Source organism: Zootoca vivipara, chromosome 14 (assembly GCF_965207765.1).
Source record: "Zootoca vivipara chromosome 14, rZooViv2.hap1.1, whole genome shotgun sequence".
Classification (NCBI taxonomy): Eukaryota; Metazoa; Chordata; class Lepidosauria; order Squamata; family Lacertidae; genus Zootoca; species Zootoca vivipara.
The window spans coordinates 14,452,538-14,475,688 of record NC_142597.1 but is presented as its reverse complement, the minus strand read 5'-3'; the positions used below and the strand labels follow the sequence as shown (position 1 = coordinate 14,475,688).

Sequence of the window (23,151 nt, the reverse complement as noted above, 5' to 3'; positions counted from 1 at the left end):
TCTTGTTTCCCAGAAGAAGGCTTACAAGACCCTCTCATTTAGCCCAGTTTCATGTCACCAGTGAGCTTCCATACAATCCAGAGAATGTAGGAATTCTGCTGCAGCAGATGAAAACTGCACCACATGTAACATCACTTTCCCACCCTTCATACATTGCCTCTCTAGCCATCGCTTCCACCATGAATTTGTCTAAAGTGACTCTTAAGCCAGAGATAAGTGAACATCCTTTTTTTATTATAGCTCCAAACATATAAAACACTGTATAAAGAAAAGACTTAGAAAACTAGAGCTTCAAGTAATTTTTTTAAAAAATGCTTGCATTTTAGTTGAAACCCTTACAGAATACAAAAGCACTAGTAGCAAACTCTTGCTCAGTGGGAGAGAGGACGGATCTCTCTGCAGATACAACCTTAAATAGAAAAACAAAACAAAACACGACATCACATTGATAAGACAAATCTCCATGCCCAGATCCAAAGGGTCCAAGACGAGTTGCCGAGTCCAAAAGTATGCTTTACAGTTTCATGTTGATGGGGCAGCAGCTATAATAAAAAATGGGCCCTTCCAAGAACCAACTGCGGCAAAGGCAGCGCTTTTTCTTCCCTAAGCAACGTTTGAGATAGTCATGTCTTACAAGGAGCTTGTCAGCATCTTGCTTTTAAATCATTAGCAGAAGGGTTAACCTGTACGACGGTGTTGCTCTGCGTTCTCGCCTGTTGTACCCTGTGTAGAATTAGTGTCTTCAGATGTCACCTGGGCGGATATTTTGGACACTGGCCTTAAAACCGAAGGCAGTAGGAGAGATCCTAACAAAACCCATGGACAACTAGAGAGGGTTAGTAACAAAAGGAGCTGGTTAAAAGGGGGAACGGGGTTGGATGACAAACCAGCTCTTGGAGAAATTAAAACGGCAGACACTCAAGATCACATGTGACTGGGCAAATGCCCCCCTCCGTATTAAGTCACATTATTCATATGGCTTCCATTCTTAAACATTTGGGACTAGGCTTGGCCCTGTTCAAAGCACAACTAAGGGGCACTGGGGGCGTGCATCCCCACCCTGACCTCCCAGCATTGAGCAGGAAGTCTAAAGGGGATTTCCACATGCACCTGACTGCTTAGAGGCTTATGTGAGTATGAACCCCACCTGCTCAAGACTCATGATTATGCAGAGGCTCCTAAGAGCACTAGGTCAAAGGCTCTTGCAAGCCCCTTCAAACCACCATTCAACACAGAGGTTTTTTTTTTTTTTTGAGTGGGTGGTAGGAAACATTGGAGCTGGCGCAGACGGGAAGGCTAGGAGCAGGGCTAGCATGTGTGCTCTCCCTACATTCCCTGCTAGTGTTTACATTCCCAATTCAGGAATAATGCCTGCACAGGGGTTTGTGGAGTGTTATTCAGCCTTGCAATGGGTACAGGAAGACATCGGAACACTTGCCGCACATGCTCTGTTGCATCCCAACTATAATGTGCACTTCCTGTTCCCATGCCCATAAGGAGGGAGAGGATTCACTAATCTGGAACAATATGGCTCAAAATGGATGCAAGTTGCATCCAACATAGTGCTAAGTTAGAAGTTGCTTAGCGGTATGCTTGTCACACAAGGAGAACACAAGCACACTACCAAAGGTGGTTGGGCAACAGATTGCACAAGAATCGGCCATTGCACAAGTTTCCACTAGCCCAAGTGTTGCACATTCTTTAACCTCTGATCCACTGGTGTTAGGGCCCTTGTGCTAGTGGATAAGAGAATGCCAGATAGGATCCTCAGTTGCTAAGTATCACTCCACAAGGATTTTCTATGGTCTAAGGGGAATCTTTGCCTCTCCAGATATTGTTGCTCTCCTATCGGCTCCTATCATTCCGCACCATTCGCCATGCTGGCTGGGTTTCATGTGAACTGGGAGTTCAACAACATCTGGAGGGCCACAACTTCCCTCTTCTCTGGCGCAATCTGGCAAAATTAGCTGCCAAGGCGTCCCACTGCTTCCAGCTTTAACAAAGTTCTTACCCAGGCCGAGCTGAATTGTGATAATGTGGAAATTCCCTTTTAAAAAAAACCTTCCACCTTAAGAAACAAGACAATTTTCAAATTAGCCCACACGAATTGCAGAACGAATCCTCACTGGTCTCACTACTGCTTTCCTTTCCAGAAGCCTGCTACCACCACAGCTTGAACACTGCATGTTGCAGTTTGGAGGCAGGAAGGTGTCCTCACACATTCTTACTAAGGAATCTTCCACTTTCTGCAAGATACCTTCTTAAGTCATGAGCTCTTATCATGCATGAGAGAGCACCCAATTCAGGGTGGGTGGTGGTAGCTGCAGGTTAGCAAAATTTGTCTCTCCAGAGCTGGCCTTAAGGAGTGTCGAGTATTAAGTAAGCTCCCTACCTTTGATTTCCGTGTGCGCTGCAGCCACACCATTTAGCTGGCCCTCCCGAGGTGGACCTGGAAAGGGGGTTGGGAATCAAAGTTATTTGGAGGTGACACGTTAGCAGTGACCCACAGAAAATGTGTGAGAGCATCTTGCATCTATGCTAGCCTCCCAAACTTCACCAGCAGTCTTGAGTTGTAGCCGATGCTAGTCCTACTCTGAGTAGACCCGTTGGGAGTACATGTCTTGACTTACTTGGGTTCAGGCATTTCTATGGTTCTACCCCAAGTAGAACTTAGTGGGATACAACCCCTTTCCCCCCAGAATAGTTTCCCTTTGGATTGAGCCCATTTATAAAAGGTACTATGGGGGGCGGGAAGTGGTAAGTCGTTTGCTTAAAATATTGTGACAAGGAGACACCCACAGGAATCTTTGGAAAGGCTGCGTCCTGTCCCTTTTGGCAACTTCCAATTCTAAGCTGTCATTCATTATAGAAAGGGAGTGTGTTGGTGTGGGAAGCTTTCCATGCTTCTGGAATTTCATTGGGAATATATTTATTTTACAAAGAACAGGTGGTATTGGAGAAAGGAGGTGGTAGCTGACAATTGGCAGTTGGGGGTTGGTTAGTAATCTTGTTCTATCATGACTTTGAAGGTGAGAGGTTTGGAGACTCAATTTAGACTGCCTAGAGGAGTTTGCAAATAATACTTGTTGTCAGCCTGACAAGCAAAGATTTATTTTCAACTATTTGTGTAAGGCACATATTTTTCATAATCACAAATAGCTAACAAGTGTGTCGGTGCAGGAAGCATTCCATGCTTCTGACCTCTTGTATAAAGTTGTGCAAATGCACTTAATTTGCTTAATGTATACAGCTTGCATACATTGTGCTGGTTTTGCTACGATGAGGTGGAGCAAAGAGAAATACAGGACACAGAAGCCCCTCTTTTTCCACCCAACCTCTAAAAGTCTTACTTTGTTCACCTGTCTGGCTTCTTGCTTTTTGTTTTCAATGAAAGCAAAGGTGCTCAGGGGAGCTAAATTGTGGGTCCGGTACTACACATTCGTATTGCCCACACATAAGTTTCAGTGCTCTGAAGGCATGCGAGGCCGTAACCTGGCTGAAACTAAGCAGATCTGGATCTGGTGAGTGCCTAGACAACAGACCCAGGGGGAATCCCTTCTAGGCCACCTCAAGTTAAAGGGAAGCAACATGAGTTATGAATGTGATAAAGTCAAAATCCAATAAAAGACGCAATGTTAGAGGGCTACAGATAGGTTTGGGACTTCAATTCCCATCAGCCCCAGATGGAATGGTCAATGGTCAGGGCTAATGGGAGCTGGAGTTCAGCAACATCTGGATGTCTGCAGGCTCCCCTTCCCTGCACTAGGAAGACTGCCAGTCCTCTTACCTGCTCGACCCCGGTTGGAGATTTCGTTTGCCAGCCTCTCAAAATAATCAGGCAAATCTGCATATTCGTTCCCGTATGAGATCACTTTAATCCCTTTGTCCAGCATGTTTTCTCGGAGCTTCTTGAACTCATCCACGTCCCCACGGCGCACTAGCATAAAATGCTCCAGATCAGATTTGTGCTTCACAGCTTCTAGGAAGAGGGCTTGGAAAGTTGTATCGTCCACAGTCCAGCCACAGCCCAGGAACAGGAACGACTTGGCTTCATACAGCTTTTGGATCTCTTGCTTTAGGAAAGAAAAGGGGAAAGGGAAAGTGTACAGAATCTTGACTTTCATTAGGACTGTGGAGTTTTAGAATTGGAAGGAACCCAAAGGTCAGCTTGGCTAGCTCCATGTAACAAAAGCAAGAATTATATGATGCAGGGATGAAGAACCAGTGGACCTCCAGGTGTCCTACCATCTCCCAACATCCCTGACCATTTGTCGTGTGGGCTGCAGCTAGTGGGAGTTGGATTCTAGCAACAGCTGGAGAGCCATAGGTTCCCCAATCCTTCAGGATCAACAAGAGCACTACAACGTCCTCATCCCTGATTTGAGTGGCTAGAAAGCCCAGCAAAGCCTTGCCCACTTTTGAGAGAAGCCACGGTGGACAGGAGAAGTCTAACTCTCCTTATATCTACACATAAACAAAAACAAAAAGCCGTCGAGTCACTAGTCAATCTGAACTTGATAATTCCTTTCTGGCCTCAAGTGCAATAAATTAGTAGTAGTAGCAATGATGATGATGATAATAATAATAATAATAATAATAATAATAATAATAATAATAATAATATTGTTTGTATGTCACCCACCTGACTGGGTTAGCCCTGTCACTCTGAGTGGCTGCTAACAAAATTAAAACACAGTAAGACATCACACATTAAAAACTTCCCTATAGAGGGATGCTTTCAGATGTCTCCAGTTTGTGCAGTTGCCTTCATGCATCAGACCATCTGCCATTCCAGTCACTTGCTACTGAGCTGTTAAATTTGTTGATAGTTAAAAGCACTAATTGGTATCAACTCTATATCCTGATCCAGCTCTCTGTATGCATAAACAAGAAGTTAATATGCGACTTAATTACGCAAGAAGATGCGTGTGTGTGTGCGCACATTTGAATTAAAAACCAATATAGTGCAGATAAGACTTGTACTCATAGTATGCACACCTGGCATAAGCAGGCGCTGCACATGTGTAAAGTCTGTTTATGCACAATCACTTTTTTTATATATTTAAGGGAACCTGTCTTGTTTGGCAGGTTCTTTAGAAGACATTCCTAGTTGTTTTGAAGCATTCAGGGCTTGATACTCATGTCAGCAATGAGGAAATGGTACCCTCCAGATGTTGTTGTATCATCCCCAACCAACAGCCTTGCTGACTGGGACTGATGGGAGTTGGGAGTCCAACAACATTTGGAGGGCCACAGAGTCCTTATCCCGGACTTATATACTGGCAGCACTTGTCCTTCAGCAAGAGACAACAAGGCCCAGAGACGGCTGCAAATCTCACCATGACTTCTGTGTTGCGTAGCACATTCTGGTAGCCGGCTGGGTGGAGCACTATCCCACTGGGGTTTGTGTACACACCGTGGATATGTAGGACACTGAGCTTCCTTTTCTCCTGCGCCCACTCCAGCACCTGTATGGGATTTCAAAAGAAGCGCTCAGCATCAACACTCCCAAAAAATACAAAAAAAAATTAGAACCCTTTGGCTAAAAACCTCCCAAAAAATTAGAACCCTCCCAAAAAATTAGAATCCTTTGGCTTCTACAACCTACTGGGCTTTGGTTGAGTGAGAAGTGAGTGGCCAGTAGGGCAGAGTGAAGAGAAGGAATGCCTTTATTTATTTTCAAGCCCACATTCCAGGAACTGAGCACCCTGCAAATATGTTTATAGACTTCCTGCCTCAGGGGTGGGCGGGAGGGCTCTCGTTATCTATAAACACAATAAATTTCACACACATGCAAGCTATCTCAGCCCAGGGAAGTATTTATCTGAACTTCTCGGCATCAGACCCCATGCTGCTGCACACAGATGGGTTCCTTTATGAAGGATGTTCTCAGGATTATGGTGGGACAACAGCTGCAGCCCACGCAGGGTAAAGAATGGGATCCTTTGACTGCTACAGCTTGAGTCAACATTGCTGCGCAACATTGACATTTGCCCCCCCCCCCCTAAAGACTTTCTTGAGGGAAGACCCTCCAGTTGCCTTTTATTTCTATAGCCCTTTCCTGTATACTAGGTTTCGAGCTAATGAAAACAGAGATCCAGATCCATCGCCAGTGCGGCACCTGTCCATCTCTTCCACTCTGAGGATTCTCTACAATGTTGTGTGCAGCAGGAGACTCTGCTGGGGAGAATTCTCCAATTCTCCAAACAGCAGATTTTCAGAGTGTGCTGGGAGCTGCAGGAGAGGGGAAATTGCATTGTGCAAACAGAAGTCTGCTATGCTAGTGGAACAGCACCTACTCTTCAAATCTTTGCTGTTCCGTTTCTTGCTCAAAATATTGTTTTCTGCATTTTGGAAGCACACAATAAGCAACTCTAGGTCCATTTGTTTAATAAGCATAATGTTATTATTATTATTATTATCTAATTTTATCTTCTTCTTCTTTGGCACAAATGCATCCCATTCTGGGTTTTTACCCACTAGTACATTCATGACTGTTGAAGGCAAAAAACTAAATTCAGAATTGCACACTGTAGGGCAATATTCTCCCCCAGCTCTCTTTACATTCCTTCCCTGAATTTTAGTACTTTCCCTCCCTAAAATAGGAGTTGCAGAGCCTTCTCTAAACCAAGTTTGGCACAGGGGAAGTTTTCCAAATGCACTTCAACAGGTACTATCATTACACTTCCACGATTTATTGTGTTTAACATTTCATTCTCATGTAGCTCATCTTCTGTTTAGTCTCCCTTGCCCCAGTCAGGAGTATTATCACACTGAAAAGTTACACAGGAAACAGAAATCAAGGACGTGCATGGAAAACTTTGCCTAGTAGGCAAAGGAACTCGCAAGAAATAACTCTCCTTTTGCTGTTTACATGGCTTTTTGGAGTAAACCAGGCACTCGGTCTATTCCAACAAAAGAGGAGCTGGTTATAGGAATTTCAACTTTTGGAAGCTGAAAACAGGGATGAACTTTGGAAAAAGGCCCAAGCTCAGTGGTAGAGCAGGCGGAAGATGTCTGGTTTAATCCTCATCCTCTCCAGGCAGGGTTGGAAATGTCCTCCATCTGAAACATTAGAGAGATGCTGCCACTCCACGTTGAAAATACTAAGCTAACCTGCCTCAGAATAAGGCAGCTTTCCCAGGTTGCTTCTAACTTTATAGGGTACTTTGTTAAGCTCCACTTTAAGTCAACACCATAAATACCCCTGGAATTTGCCAAAGTGCATTAATAGCCTTGGGAACTGGAAAAGGAAAAAGGAACTTCCCATGAGTATTAACACTTGCAGACAGGAGAAGATTACGAGAGAAAGCAGAGCTGCGGGGTGTAATCATTTGTGTGTGTGTGTGAAAGAGGCTGCTCGGTAAGGATGCATATAGGGGCTTTAGTATTGGATTAAAGTTACATTAATTGATTCTGCTTTGGATAAACTCAAAAAGGTACTCTTGACTCGTCTAGCAATATTAATTAATTAATTAATTGAATGATTGATTAATTGCCGACCACCCTCCATCATAAGATCTCAGGGCAGTTCACAGAGTAAAATCCAGGATAAACCAGCCCCCAATATTTTTTGAAAATATTAAAACTAATTGTCACAGTGGCCGGATGGGGCTACTTCAGAGTAACGACTCTACACCGCTCTGCATTTTATCTTTTTATTGGTGCTGCGTATTTACAGTGCTAAAGGTAGAGCTATTTACAGAGACACATCTTCTCAGCTTGAATCAGTACCTCCGAATGGCGTTTGGCGCGTCTTTCGCCAGCATAACAACTTGGGGAGACCCATCCTCTTTCCCCTACGCTTTTTGCGCAATTCCGGAGTTGGGGGGATGGGTCTGCCCCCCTTTCTTCCTCCTTCCTGTCCCACCTGGGACGATGGCTCCTCTACCCTGCTAGAGCCTTGGACACCACTTCCTGTTTCCCCACTTGAGCTGGAGCTTTCCCTGCTTTCAGCCGCGCTCTGGGCTGGGCTGGAACTCAGGAGGGGAGGGACTTCGCGATAGCCCCTGTCCCTCACACTAATGAAATAGGTTTTTTTAATAAAAAAAACCAACCCTCTTTTTTATAATAGAATGTGCCACTGTAGGAGGAAAACACCATTTAGAAGGGACCCTGCCTCCCTTCTCTTCTCTCCCCCTGCCTGACAGTGTTGGGGTTAGTCCTGTCTTCTTACTGAAAGTGACACAACACAGTGTGTTCTACCACCACAGCCAACAGCTAAAATGGCACTTAAGGCCTGAGCTGCGGGCACCATTGAGAAATGAATGGGCTCACACGCTAGACTGGCCACCATTCGGAGGCATGAGCTCCCGCCAATTACCTTTTTCTCATCGGTCAGGTCAAGCGATTCAAGCCTCTTTCCTTGGTCTGCCGCGTAAATTTCCAGCAAGTTGTCAAAGTTTGTGGTCAGCACGAGAGCGCCATTTTCCATCAAGTGGAGCACGGACTGAAGGAGCTGTTTCCCGGTGTCTTCCATTTTGGACTCCAGGTCATCAAAGACCTCGTATAGGCAGTCCTTGAAAAACGTGGAACGGACATTGCTTGTGCGCTGCCAAGAAGATTGGGGGGATCTAAGATCAGAATCGATTTATTTGTATTTATTTTATTAAGCGACCATTAAAAAAAAACAGCAGCAGGGGACTTGAGATGGGTGAGGCATAAACAGTTGTCTGAACTGTTTGCTGAGATTCAGCAGAGGCACAGCTGGAATTAAGCTACTATGCTGTGTCCACTTACCTGCGAGAAAACACCCATGGGCTTACCTCCGAGTAAACACAGAAAATCACATTACTGGAATTGCAATTCTTGCATTAGAGTCCTATTTCTGCCCAAACCATCACACCATAGAGGGTTGTCCAACAGCCCAAGAAAGTGCTTGGACACTGAACCTTCTCAAGAAGAGGAGGACAGTATAGATTCAGAACAGTGGTTTGCAGAAGGGCATAGTTCAGAGGCTACAGAGGGGAGAGGCTGGGAAATATTGGGAGAGTAGCAGCAGGAAAAAGAAGCACCAGGGGAGAGACAGCTGACAGACTCGGTGTCCTTGGAAAGCATTCCTGAATCACTCCCCTCTCCCAGGAAAAGGCGAGCATTGAGAGCAGCAGAACAGAAAGCTCAGAGGTAGAAAGCTCAGATTAGCCGACGCAGGGGTGATGTAGAATAGGAGAGATGGAGGGGGTGGGACTTTACTTGGAGCAATGCCATTATCTTAGGGAGGCTGCATTCCTTCGTCTCTCTCTGTGAATAGTGAACAAATTACATGGTAAGAACTCTTGTTTATCTGCTTTTTGGCTGCCACTGTGGGTGGGATTGAATTCCCTGAAACCGGACAGATGCCTAACTGCCTGCCTCAATTCCCTACAATAGACTGGAATGCCTCATGCTGCCTTGTTGGACCTAACTGGGAACCTGAACAGGAGACCACTGCAAGCCCCATCAAAGCAGCGGGATAGAAGGTCTTCAGACTGGAGGAAAGATGATGCATTCTGCCCAGTCCGATACGGGGTTTTTTTATAGGGAAGGGAAAGCATAGAACAAAAGGGAAAGGGTCATAGCTCAGACATAGAGCATCTGCACCAGAGTAGATAAAAATCAATGATTTTTTTAAAAATGGATTTTTTAAAATTTAAATCTGATGTTTAAAATAAGATGCTTTTGGAGGAAAAAATCTTTCTAAAGATAATTTTCTATTTAAGTTACATTATAGTCCAAAGGCTATTCATCAGGAAATAAGGATTTGTTTTTTTATAAAAAATGGAAAAAAGTTTAACCACATCAGTTAACAAACATGGATACATATGCTATAATGTTATTGTTCTAGTTAAATAAATTGTTTAAATTGTTATTAAGGAAATGATTATTTTCTCCTTCCAATAAAGCACAGCAGAAATGTTGTCCAAATATAAACAGTTAACTTATTAAACCTCACAATAATTTCATAATTATCTGTCTATGTATTTCTAATAGTATAACCAAATCAGTAATTTTTGATGTAACTGTAAATGCTACTCTGAAAATTTATTATTCCGAAAATGAAACCTTCATCCAGTTGTAAATATTAAGATTATACCAGCAAGAATAAGTCTGTCTGTTAAAAAAATGATTTAAATCAAGTCTTAATGACTAGTGATTTAAATCATTATTTAATTCGATTTGATTTAAATCAAATCCACCCTGATCTGCACACAGAAACTCCCTGGTTCAATCCCTTGCATCTCCAGGCAGGGATGGGAAAATCTGCTGGAGAGGTGCTACCTGTCAGAGTGGACAACACTGACCTAGATGGAACAGTGATCTGACTCAGCATAACACAGGTTCCCATGTTCGTAAAGCATGGGTGGGCAAACTAAGGCCCGTGGGCCGGATCAGGCCCAATTGCCTTCTGGCCCGTGGATGGTCCGGGGATCGCCGCGTGGATCGCCGCGTGGATCGCCAGTGCACACGTTCTTTCCCTCTCCCTCCCTCGGCAACGGCGGCGGAGCCCTTTCCCTCCTTCCTCCTGGCTTCTTCCCACCCTGCCTAGAGGAGGAAGGGGGCTGGGCTTAGTTGGTGCCAGCAGCAGCAGTGCTCAAGTGGCTCCCATTTTAAGCAGCCCCTCTCCAGACACCTTCCACGTGCTGCTCATCATCCCTCCGCCACTGCCACCAGCCCCTGCGGCTCGCAAGACACAGGTAAGCAGCCACAGGGGCTCGTGGTGCTCTTGCATAATTCCCCCCCCCAAATAGTCTGGCCCCCCAACAAGGTCTGAGGGACAGTGGACTGGCCCCCTGCTGAAAAAGTTTGCTGACCCCTGTCCTAAAGCTTAGAAGAGCATGTGCTATCAGACTCGGTGCCGTGAACAGAGGCAGGCCCTTCCACCACCGCACAAAACAGTACAATCTATTAACACTTTTTTGCCTGAAGCTTGCAAACCCTTCGCTCTGTGGCTCATCGACTCACTGGCGACAGCTTCTGGATAAGGTCGTGGGCAACGTGGATGAGGTTCTTATCGTCGCGGAGGCATTTCTGAAACTTCTTCCGCTCCTCGTCTTCCAGGAGGTCAAAGTCTATAGCAGCATCCAGCAGGGCCTGGATCAAGCCCTTCCAAGACTTCAGGGCTGGCACTTGGGGAGCGACTGCGGCACTTATGCCCGTCCCAATCACCAGAACGAGCTCCTGGGGCTTCTTGGTTTTTAGGCTCGGCAACAGTTTCCTGCAACCAAAAAGAGAGGGAAAGATGTCTATGACCTGCCATCAGCATGCAGAAATTTATAGGGAACAAGGCTCGACATGTGCCGATACGGCCAAGGCCCTTAGGCTAGCTAGTGGGGTGCCTTCCTGATGGTGTTGGGCTCCAGATGCTCCCATCATCTCAAAACAGATTAGCCATTGGTCAGGGATGATGGGAGATGCATTCCAGCAACATTCGGAGGGCACTACATTGGCTACCACTCCCATATACGGTAGCTAAGCTTGCAGAGGACCACTGGCCGAGTAAGGATTCACGCCAGGCAACTGTGAAGGCAAGCTTTTCAAAATGTCAAATATTCGCTTAGTTCTTTCAGCTTAACAGCAGGCTGTACAAATGGCTAACAAAGCAACATGGGGGCACCAAAGAACCACCCTGGGATCTCTTGAGAGAGCGAGTGTGGTCTAGTATAGAAAAAATTGCTAGAATTTTGTTCCGTGTCAGATTCCTTCCCCTTGTCTGTGGGAAAATTTGGGTCCATCTGAAGAGGCAAGTATATTAGCACAGTTACTAGCTAACCTTGTAGAACCACCCAAGCCTGCGTTATGGAAGTTATCTTGATCTTCTTTTATACTTTTGACTGTGATTCTCTGTCTTTCTTTGTGTCATTATTAATAACAGCACTTTCCAGTATCTAGGCATGCTCATAGGAACCAAATCAGGCCACTGGTCCATCTTAGCTCAGTACTGTTGATATTGACAGGCAGCAGCTCTTCGGGAATCCAGGCTCTGCTTACCTAGGTTTCTTGGCAGGTGGCACCCCATCCTCCAGCAACGTTTCTTTATCCAGATTCAGGCTCACATTAGAAGCCATCCAGTTTCTGGAAAGAAAAGGAAAAATGAAAGGCGATGGAAGGGCAAAGTTACAAAGAGAAACCTGGGATGTTTGCACGTTGAGCAAGAATAAATTTGCCAAAGTTTACCCAGACAACTTCGTCGAGGAGGAACAAACACACTGAGCCCATTATCTCTCATCACATCACCTGTTGCAGTGTGTCTCTCCTCTGTTGCTAAATACACCATGCAATGCATAATGCAAAAGGTTATCTTCAGGAAATGTGGGGCCAGTTTCAAATTATAGTATGAATACCACGGCAATTTTATTTTCAGTCCTTTTCCTAATGATACTTAGCATAACATTCGCCTTTTTCATAACTGCCACATACACTGGTTCAACATCTCCATCCACTACATCTCCAAAATCTCATTCCTCGTCAATCACTGATAGTTCAGACCCCAGAATGATAAATGTCAAGTTAGGATTTTCTGCCCCAGCATGCATCACTTTATACATTATCCATTTTACTGCTCATTCTGCCAGTTTGGAGATATCCTTTTGGAGTTACTCACAATCAGTTTGGTGTCATCAGCAAATCTGGCTCACTGCTCACTCCCAACTCTAGTAGATCATTTATAAAGATGCTTAAAAAATGCACAGCTCCCTATACAAATCCTTGGGGTACTCCATTTTCTACATCCCTCCATGGTAAGAACTCTCCATTTATTCTGATTATATATTTCATATTATTTAACCAGTCACCAATACATTAAATGATTTGTCCCCTTATCCTATGATTACCAGTAACTTTTCTGCAAACCTAAAATCCTTTGCCCAAAACTTTTTGAAAGTCTAAACATACCATGTTTTCTGGATCCCTTCTATAGAATGAGGTGAAAGTAGCACAGTCTGCTCTACTTCAGACTGCAGGTGGGAGACGCCATATTTTAATGCTCAACATAAATACCATGAGCAAAAGTCACTCAAATAACTCAGATGGAGCCCAATGCCTTGGTAACACTTTCCTGGGCAAACTGGACAAAAACAGTGCAATTTGAGGAAAAGGGAACACACAGGTTTTTTCTCTCTTGCTTCAGGCATACATACAACCAAACACGCAGAGACATACAACCAAACACACAGAGGAAAAACTTCCTCAGAACTATCAGAGCACATGCTAACTCAGTGAAGATCATGCCACGCTGCTTGGTTGCCAAGCAACACCTGCAGCTTGGTTTGCTGACTTCAACACTAACAGAATTAACCACTAAGTTGCACACTGAATGATATCTGCTGTTGCATTTCTACCAATTTCTCTTAACAATGGAATCCCTACCTGCAGTCTGAAATGTTTCAATCTGTTCTACTCCTTCAGGATTCTTTCTACCCCCCCCCCCAATTCTGTAGCATGTGTAAAAGATGCCTATGACAAGTTGAACACATTATATCAAAATTCCTTCTTCTGCACATCCACCCAAAGAGTCCTTGTCCTCCTTTCTACCTGGCCAACCCAGCAAAAAGCTATTATTAGCAAAGGATTACTGCTCTTAAGAAGCTCTTAATTCTTGAGTCAAGAAACTTAACTCTGCTAGTTGTTTGCCAGGGCAGAAAAGGCTGCTCTGCAGAAGCAGAGAATGGGGAGATTGCGTGAGAACGAAGGATCAGCCCTTTGACCAAGTTACCAAGGGCTGAAATTACATTGAGACCCAATGCACTTCTTCACAAGGAAACCAACAACACAGAAATGATTAAACTTCCCACTGAGAAGATGTTGCCTATCGCTTCTCACTAACCAAAATTATCTTGAAGACTGAGCTATCCAAGCTCATTTGCTTGCTTCTGTTCCAAGGCCTTAGAAAATGTCTTCCCTCATATAACCAGCTGTCCACCAAGGATCCCCAACTGCGCGATAGATTTAAAGCATGATACCACTTCAAACATGGCTTATCCCAAAGAGCAGTACTTTGTTAAGAGTTGTTCAGAGATCCCTAGACCCCTCATAGAGACACAACCCAGGGAACTCAGAACTGTAGCAGGCTTCTCCTAACAACCCTCAGCACCCTTATAACAAACTACAGTTCCCAGGATACTTTGGGGGGAAGCCATGACTGTTTGAAGTAGTATAATACTGGTTTAAACCCTTTGTGCAGATGGGACCTAGATTGGGGGTGGAATGGTGAGGACATTAACATAGGAAGCTAGTTTATATTAAACCAGACCACTGGTCCATCCAGCTCAATACTAGTGTCTACAACAGGGGTCAGTGAACTTTTTCATCAAGGGGCCGGTCCACTGTCCCTCAGACCTTGTGGGGGGGGGGCAGACCATATTTTGAAAAGGGGGGGGGATGAACAAATTCCTATGCCCCACAAATAACCCAGAGATGCATTTTAAATAACAGCACACATTCTACTCATGTAAAAAAAAAACAGGCAGGCCCCACAAATAACCCAGAGGTGCATTTTAAATAAAAGGACACATTCTACTCATGTAAAAACATGCTGATTCCTGGACCATCTGCAGGCCAGATTTAGAAGGCGATTGGGCCGGATCCAGCCCCCAGGCCTTAGTTTGCCTACCCATGGCCCTCCAGATGTTTTGGACTACAATTCCCATCATCCCTGACCACTGATCCTCTTAGCTAGGGATCATGGGAGTTGCAGGCCAAAACATCTGGAGGGCCGCAGTTTGGGGGTGCCTGGTCTGCAATGACTAGCAATGGGTTTCCATGGTTCTAGGCCAGGCACCCCCAAACTGCGGCCCTCCAGATGTTTTGGCCTACAACTCCCATGATCCCTAGATAACAGGACCAGTGGTCAGGGAAGATGGGAATTGTAGTCCAAAACATCTGGAGGGCCGAAGTTTGGGGATGCCTGTTCTAGGCCTACCTAGAGAGGCCAGGAATTGAACTTGGGACTGTCAGAATGCAAAAAAGGTGCTCTACAGCCATTCCCCCAAAGCTATAGCTGAGTAGTAGGGGTCAGAGGCAGCTTGGCCACATCCTCTGAACATTTTGTGCCTGTTATGTGTTCCTTTGAGCACACGACTGCAGAATTTCAGGATGTCTTCTGCAACATTTTATTACTTATTATTTATTACTTATTATTACTTATTATTTCAAGTCATTCCCAGGTCACTGGTGTTTTCAGAGGATCCCGCAACTCATTTACCTGTGGGAATCTGAAGTACATGATATGTTTCCCTGCACGAGGGGGAATCAAGTAAGTGAATCAAAGAGCCCTTGATTTTTTTCAGGAAGCAGAGAATCTTTCCCTCTCCTTCAGGTCACTTCAGCTTCTGGCTTACCCCTTGATACTAACTCACAGTTTAGGTTCCAGAAAGTTACAGTAATGGCTAACAGCCAGCACAGGGTGCGGTAGATAAGAGTGCTAGAGTTTGTCCCGGGAGCCCTGGACAGCCTAAAAAAAAGTCACTTTCTCGCAACCTCACTGAGTTGTGAGGATAAAATGGGATAGATCCATTTTGCCACTCTGTGCTATCTGGAGAGTGGATAGAATAAAAAAGTGATTTATTTTATTTATTTATTTATTTTAAAAAGGATAGCTATCCCACAAAAACAGCTCGTAATAAAATTCTAATTATACCATGATTCTTATAAATGCTAATAAGAATGTAAAAATCTGGTGCATTTGTTCACAGCCGTATGAGGTTATAGTTATCTACCGTAAGAGAGGTTCTTTGCTCCATCACAAGCAGATCTATACAAAACATTTTTAAAAAACATGGAAGCAACTTGCAAAAATGAAAAAGTGAAGCCACTTCCCCCTGTATTTTAGCTTTTAACAAGTCAAATAAAGCATTAAGCAAACTTGTTAAAGTAGATCATACTCAGGAAAATCAATGCTTCCGGAAGGAACAACTTGTTATTTTTTAGCTGCATGAGTAATGTTGCCAGGAGCTAAATAGATTTGTAAGAATCTGTAACTGGCCTCGAAACAGATACAAATGAGGAAACAGTATTTAATGTTCAGAGAATACAGGAAAAACAAAAAACCCCAAGCATAACCTTTGCAATACAAGTAATTAAAAGAGAACCGTGCCTGCTATATGCAAATAACTTTTAACCAGAAAGCAAATGAAAATACTGATGTAGTACACTTCCTGGTTAGAAATGTGGAAATCTGTCAATTTCAGTTTCTCTCAGTTTTCCTAATTTTTCCAAACTTCTTCTTCTTCTTTTTAAATGATATTTATTCATTTTAAAAAAATACAGCATACAAAAAAATACAAGAAATAAATTTAAAAACAACAGCAAAAAAGAATACAAAAAGGAATAGGAAAAAGAAGAAGAAAAACGTATCAATAACAACAATCTTTCTTTTTACTTAACATTGTGGACTTCCTCGACTTCCCCCTCCCTGGGTCCATTTTTAGTTCCATCTTAGCAATTTTCATATTATATCTTAAATCATTTTCAACATCACCTTTAATCATCAAATATTCCTCACCCAGAAATTAATTTCCCAACTAACCATCTTCTATTTCATCCCTTAGCCTAAAATTAATTCCCGAAAATATCCATAAAATCAAACATTACTTCTTATATCCTAATAACATTTAAGCACTTACATCTAATTCAGCCCCCCCCCTCCCCTGGTCCCGGTATCTCCCAGACGGCTCAGCCTGTTCCATTTATCAATCCGGTTTCAGACGTTCTTAAGCATCTCTTATTACTTCCCATCCCACTCCCACTCTATTGCCTGTCAGTCACAGTTACTTCTCCCTCCCCTGCTATCTCCCCCAGTTCATTAACAACTGCACGATGCCAACCACTTAAGTTACCATGATTCAACCTTCCCTGCTGTCTCCCAAGTTCCCTAACTATTGCACGGTGCCTTTCTCCTAAATTTCCACTTTTCATTCCTTTCACCACTTTTATTCCCCTTAAATTCTGACCCCTCTTCTATAGGCTGGGTGGCTCAACTTGCTTGAGGGAAGCAGAGGCTAGTTCAGGGGTCAGCAAACTTTTTCAGCAGGGGGCCGGTCCACTGTCCCTCAGACCTTGTGGGGGGCCGGACTATATTTAGAAAAAAAATTGAATGAATTCCTATGCTCTACAAATAACCCAGAGATGCATTTTAAATAAAAGAACACATTCTATTCATGTAAAAACACCAGGCAGGCCCCACAAATAACCCAGAGATGCATTTTAAATAAAAGAACAAATTCTACTCATGTAAAAACATGCTGATTTCCAGACCGTCCGCGGGCCAGATTTAGAAGGCGATTGGGCTGCATCCGGTCCCCAGGCCTTAGTTTGGGAATCCCTGGGCTAGTTCATCAAGGTTCATCATTTTTAACACTTGCAATGAAAACAATCACCCAGCTGAAGAGGCAAGGTGGTTTTAAACAAAAACCAATTTGCCTTTTCTGCAGCAGCAACAACTTTCAAAGCATCTGCAGCTGAGCAAATACTCATCTGTATATACGGCATATCCTTTGGCATATCTACACTTTGTTCACTAAAGTTTTTACAGCGCATCTGCACAATGCTGTGAACAAAACATCTCCCTCCGTTTCCCCCTTTTCAGCTTCCTTCCCCTCTCCCCAAGGCTGTGAAAATCCAACTTTTTAAAACCCAGTGGAATAGCTGCACAATTTCCTTAGGTGTCCTATTTCACTGCCATTCTGGCCAATAATGGCTTGCATATATTGCTCTAGCCCAGGGATAGGGAGTCTGTGGCCCTCCCTATTTTGTTGGATTTCCATCATGTCTGCCTGTTAGTCATGCAGGATGAGGCCCAAAGAACCCTAAAACACCTGGAAGGCCACAGATCCCCTACCTCTGCTTTATAGCCTTGTGCTGCCTTGTACTGGAAAACAGAATGACATTTGACATATCCATACAGGATTTCTCTACAGTCACTGGGGAGCAGGACACCTAAAATACATTAAGGGTACCTCCTACATTACATTGCCCTAATGGCGTTTTTGAAAAGGGTACAGAGACGGAAGCTGGCGAAGAACAGGCGCCTTAGGGTGAGGAACTCAGCCATGAGCCACACAGTGCTTTAAAATCTTGACACGCCTGCAATCAGTGATGGGGGTTTTCAGGAAAAAAATTGAATTGGAAAACTCTGTGCAGATTAAGAGTAATTTGCATTGGCAACCACTCTCATGCCCTAGAGCATGATCTAATCAAGAATACTTTACTTGCGGTTAGCAAGCAATGCTAAAAACTTTGAAACTGCCAATCTTGCCTAATAATGTGTGTTGCAATTTGCAACCATTCATTGCCACCGATGAACTTATAAAACAAGAGATTTTCTGCCCTGCATCACTGCCTGGAATAATTATCACTTGTCAGAAAGCTCTTGGAATCGTGGAAGAGAAGGGGGATGAGAAATGGGGGCAACGGGATACTTGTGGTGGGATACAGGTAACTATGTCCTTGTGCAGTTACAACAGACACCTGGTAATTTTTCATGCAGGTCCTGTGTGCTACTCCAGATGTTGTTGGACTAAAAAACCCCATCATTCCTGTTCATTCCTCCTGGGACTGATGGGAGCTGGAGTTCCGCATCTCTGATTTAGTTTTGCATTTTCCAGAGCCCACCTGCTAACAGGCAAATGGAAGAGCCCAAGATGAATGAAGACCTTTGCCAGATGAAGTTTCAGTGCAGAGATGTACATCTTGGGACACAATTCTCTGGTCCCTTGCCTGCATGTGTTTTTTTTCAAAAACACATTGGGAAATATCTGAGATGGGCCTCCAGAAGAAATGTTTTCCAAAGCTAAAAGCTCCAGCTTCTTTTCCTTATTCTTAAAAAAGATAAAAACTAAGAACACCGTGTATTCTGCACATGACCTTTTACCTTTTTAGGAGGAGAAGTCGTCCTCACAGGGAGATGAAGCCGGTGTTATGCTAGATAAAAGAAATAGATAAATCTGATGTCAGCAATCTGAAAACTCTACTCAAATTTATACGTATAATTTAAAGGGGGGGGGAGACGAGGCAACTCAGGAGCCTATCTTGTTTCTTTTGTGAAACATTCATCCAGAATTAAACATTACAATTCATTAGACAATGCGACTCCTGCCTTAAAAGCAGAGGACCCTGCAAAACACAGGATCTACTCTATAAAGACAATGCTCAGCTAGATAGTCCAATGGTCTGACTCACAATGGCAGCTTCCAACGTTACTTCTATTCCCTGACTATGATCATTATTTTTCTCAGATTGAAAGGCTACAAACACGTGTGCTGTGCAGGTCTCAGTGAATTTAGATACTTAATATCAGTATTAATAATATTTATAATAAATTCATTTATTCAGGCATTGATCTGGAAAAAAATGAGTTAATAGGTTTTAATTTTACTCATCATGTAGATCAGGCATGGCCAAACTTGGCCCTTCAGATGTTTTGGAACTACAATTTCCATAATCCCTGACCACTGGTCCTGTTAGCTAGGGATGATGGTAGTTGTAGTCCCAAAACATATGGATGGTTAAGTCTGGCAATGCCTGGTGTAGATGGTCTTGTAGTTTAATGAGTGGTTGGAAATGCCCACTACTAGAAAGGCTGAAATTGTAATCTGATGGACACTTGTCAAGTCGGGAAGGGGCAGGGTGACCTGTGGCCCTCCAGATATTGGTTGAGCTCCAGTTCTGATCAGCCCCAGCCAATAGCCAGGAATGGCTGGGGATGGGAAACAGACAACATCTGGATGACCATAGGTTCCCCACCTCTGGTTTATGAACAAGTTGAACTTTGAACTGCCAACTTCTAGCTCATAGCTCATGCTCTGAATCAACATGCTCTTCTGGTTCTCTTTCCCTTTTTTTTTTGGAAGGAGGACAACAACCAGAGATTACTTACTGCTGCAGAGGATGGAAAGAGAATAAATTTCTTAGTTTCAGGATTAACCAGAACAATAACCAGCCCAATGTTGATGGAGACTTTCTTATTACAAAGTTTTTCCACTTCCTGCACTGGAGAGAAAGAAAATACAATTTCAGCTCAGAAAGCCTTCTCTTCAAAAGAGGCTTTTAAACCCTCCGCACAACAGACAAATACACACCACAGAAGAATGAATGAAAATATATTTTCCATAATGAAGTCATTTTTCTGCACAATGATGGGAAGCATAAATTCTAATGAGGTCCTTCCCCCGCAATTCCACTATGTTTCTTCCATGGCTCCTATTAATTCTTGTGCCAAAACACATTGTTCATTTTTATAAAGCACCTTGGCAGATGCATAAAGTGTGGATATGATCACATAGAGGAGGCGGTGTGTCACCCTGGCTTGCAGATCAACTCATAAAAGTTATGAGCACACTTGCTCATGCAAATCCAAATTCAGGATTTGTATTGCACTAATGCCTGCCTGGTTACCCGGAGGTACCCTTTGCTCGCCACAAACAGCCAGGCAAGAGGCTATTTATGAGCAAGCAACCATCACTTCTCCAACAGCATTTTAAAAGAAATAATTGTGGCTGTCTGTGCAGGACTGAGCACATGCTCGCCTACAGGAGCAAACATGTGCGTGCAATGGTTCTTGCCTACTCAAAGAGAGCAAATACGGAGCAAGACTAAGGGGAGAGAAGGAAGCTTGAATTTTAGGGTCAATCATCTGCCTCATTCTGAATCTTGCAAAAGAAGTCATCAGGAAGGAAGATTCAACTAAAAACATTTGAAAACTTTCCTTCAGGGCTTTCAATAAAAAAGCTGGACTAACCTTTGTGTTTGGGGTTGCTTTAGATCCCTGATTAGCAAAGTGTTTTACCAGATGCTCCCTGAGAAGATTGTAGGTGGCGGGCCAACCCCTGTCCCTTATTCCCCAAAGTTTAGTACCACAAAGTGTAAAACACATGTCTCTGCGTGGGCTTCTGGTTGCCAATTCCTACTTTAGCTATAGGAATCCTGCCTTAATGCAGGGGGTGGATTTGATGGCCTGTTTGGCAAATTTGCTTTGAAGGTGAAGTTTGGACCTGCAGTATTTACTATGAGGGCACAAATCTTACATTTGTAATTGTGTCCATTGTCCCAATTAAAAGTCACCTACTCTATTCTAGCCAGGAGCTGGAGGGCTCTTTTTCTTCACTCTGTCTGAAATTGCAGTAACTGTTGAATCAGGCAGTGTTTGTATAGAAAAACAGCTGACTAGGATCCTCAAAGGCAGCTTCATTTAAGCCATGGACATGATATGGAAAAGAGGGCCCCTGAGCATAAACAGAGAGCTCCCTACACACCAGTGTGCAATGACAAAACTCAATGGTGGGCCTCCCTCCCTCTTTCCCCTTTATTACTATCATAATGAAATATGGTAGAATGCTGATACCATGTCGATTAAGGATTGGCAGTGTAAGCTTTGAAATATAGCTGTAAAGAAAAGACCGAAGCGATCACCGTTTATACCAAGGGTTGAAAGCAATCCACTGAACCCATTTCAAAACAAGAAGCATTTATCCGGAGACACTCCAGACAGACCTAGGCTTTGAAAAATGCAGTTACACACGTGAGGAAATGCTTCACCGTCATGTAATGCAACATATATACAACATCAATTTTTAAAAAAGCAGCACAGAAATATCCTACCAAAAAAAGGAAAAAAGCTGCAAGAATTCAAATCGAAATCTGTTTAAGATACATCCCTAAACCCACTTAAGTGGAAGTAAAGCTCATGGGAGGGGGTGGGATTAACAATGAATTACACTTCCTCCAGAGTAAGGCTGGAAACGGTGGGAGCAGATGACGGCTATGCACAACATTATCATATTATAGGGAATGAGGGGGCGGGAATCAAGATAATGGGAAAATTTATCCCCTGGAGGGGAGTACAGTATAGGAATCAGGCTACCGCATTTCAGCTGCAAGGAGGAGGCCGGCTGCCCAATGCAACCAGAGAAGCCTTGGCCAAGCCTTCTCCTTGGATTCTGCAAGAAGCCGCACCGGCGGCAGCAAGCGGAGGCTGTTCCCTCTCCGTCTTCCCACCGACCCGCAGCTGCTGTTCCCCACCGAAACCGGCTGAGCCCCTCTGGGTGCCCCTGGCTTCCCTCTCGCCCCGCACCCCTTCAGGGCTTCAGCTGCGGCTGCGAATGCCTCCGGGACGCCTGGGAAAGGGAGGCGGCGGAGGAAGAGGACGACGACTCACCTGCCAGGACAGCGCGACCGCCAACAGCAGCAGCAAAACAGCGGGCAGGAAGCAACCGCATCTCTCTCCCTCTCGCGCCCGCTGTCTCCGCCTAGGCATCGAGAGGACGGGGCTAGAGTGTCCTCCCGCCCTCCCACGCCGCCGGGCACTTTCTTGTGCACTTCCTCTTCTCCTTTTTCCGTTAGCCGAAAGCCGAAGTTCAAGTCTCTCCTACTGCAGTAAAGAGCCAGGAACTTAGAGATAGGAAAAGGGAAGAAGGGGCAACCCAACGGTCTGAAAACGAAACTCCCGGGTTCCTTTCCCCCCCACTTTCCCACACACCTTGCAAGTAATATTTAGAAAGGAGGAAAAGAGAGACAGCCAGTCTTCAAAGTGAACCCGGAAGGTGGTACGTCTGCAGCTAAAAGGCTGCAGTCAAATGGTGGTGGTTTCCCCACCCCAGATAAGCGAACGTAGCTGTGTTGTCCAATAATATTTCTGAAATTATTTTAATTTCAGTGTCTTTATTGTGCAAACCGAAACAGTATGCAGCTCTCCAGAATTCTTAGTAGGATAGTAAGGGTGGGGTGGATCATGGGACGGGGGAGAGAAAAGTAAGGTGCAGCTGATCATCATTTCCCTCTTACAGTATTTAGTTTTAGAGAGCATGGCACAGCTGCTACCTCATTCGTTCCACCCCTTTTTGCATACTGCTTTCGCATAAAGCATATCACAGCAGTTTAATTAAAGTTCCATTAAATCAGTAAAGCAGCATGTCACTGTTAGAAGAATTCTAAGGTCTCAAATATAGAATAAATATTCATTAATGCACACAGGCGTAAGTATATAAACCACATGTCTGAAATGGTACAGGAGAGCAATCCTGAAGCCATTTTTACTCTCCCAGTGGCCTCAAATATTCCTCTGCAGCGAGGGAGCCAAATGGGGAAAGCTTTCCCATTGTCTTTTCACTTAGAAATCCTTCAAATCCTGTCAAGGGTGTATTTGTGTATGAATAGAGTGAGCTTGTGACCTGGATTCAGGAA

At 44.0% G+C, this 23,151-nt stretch overlaps 1 protein-coding gene across 4 annotated transcripts; it reads right to left on the bottom strand.

The window, feature by feature from the left end:
• Window positions 1-213: 213 nt before the first annotated feature.
• SIRAL1 (SIR2 antiphage like 1) lies at window positions 214-22,215 on the bottom strand. 4 transcript variants are annotated; one of them, XM_088657675.1, is made up of 10 exons: window positions 21,833-22,215; window positions 19,850-19,957; window positions 18,845-18,894; window positions 11,968-12,051; window positions 10,942-11,194; window positions 8,324-8,551; window positions 5,340-5,468; window positions 3,788-4,073; window positions 2,393-2,449; window positions 214-826 (listed from the first exon to the last, which is right to left on the bottom strand). In XM_088657675.1, exons 4-10 carry the CDS (start codon window positions 12,042-12,044, stop codon window positions 807-809), a joined length of 1,050 nt encoding a protein of 349 aa, XP_088513801.1. In that variant the 5' UTR covers window positions 12,045-12,051; window positions 18,845-18,894; window positions 19,850-19,957; window positions 21,833-22,215; the 3' UTR covers window positions 214-806. The 4 variants fall into 4 exon arrangements, with proteins under 4 accessions (XP_088513801.1, XP_034994874.1, XP_034994875.1 ...); XM_035138983.3 differs by having other exon boundaries at window positions 19,850-19,962; window positions 22,127-22,215; XM_035138984.3 differs by having other exon boundaries at window positions 22,127-22,215.
• Window positions 22,216-23,151: the final 936 nt, after the last annotated feature.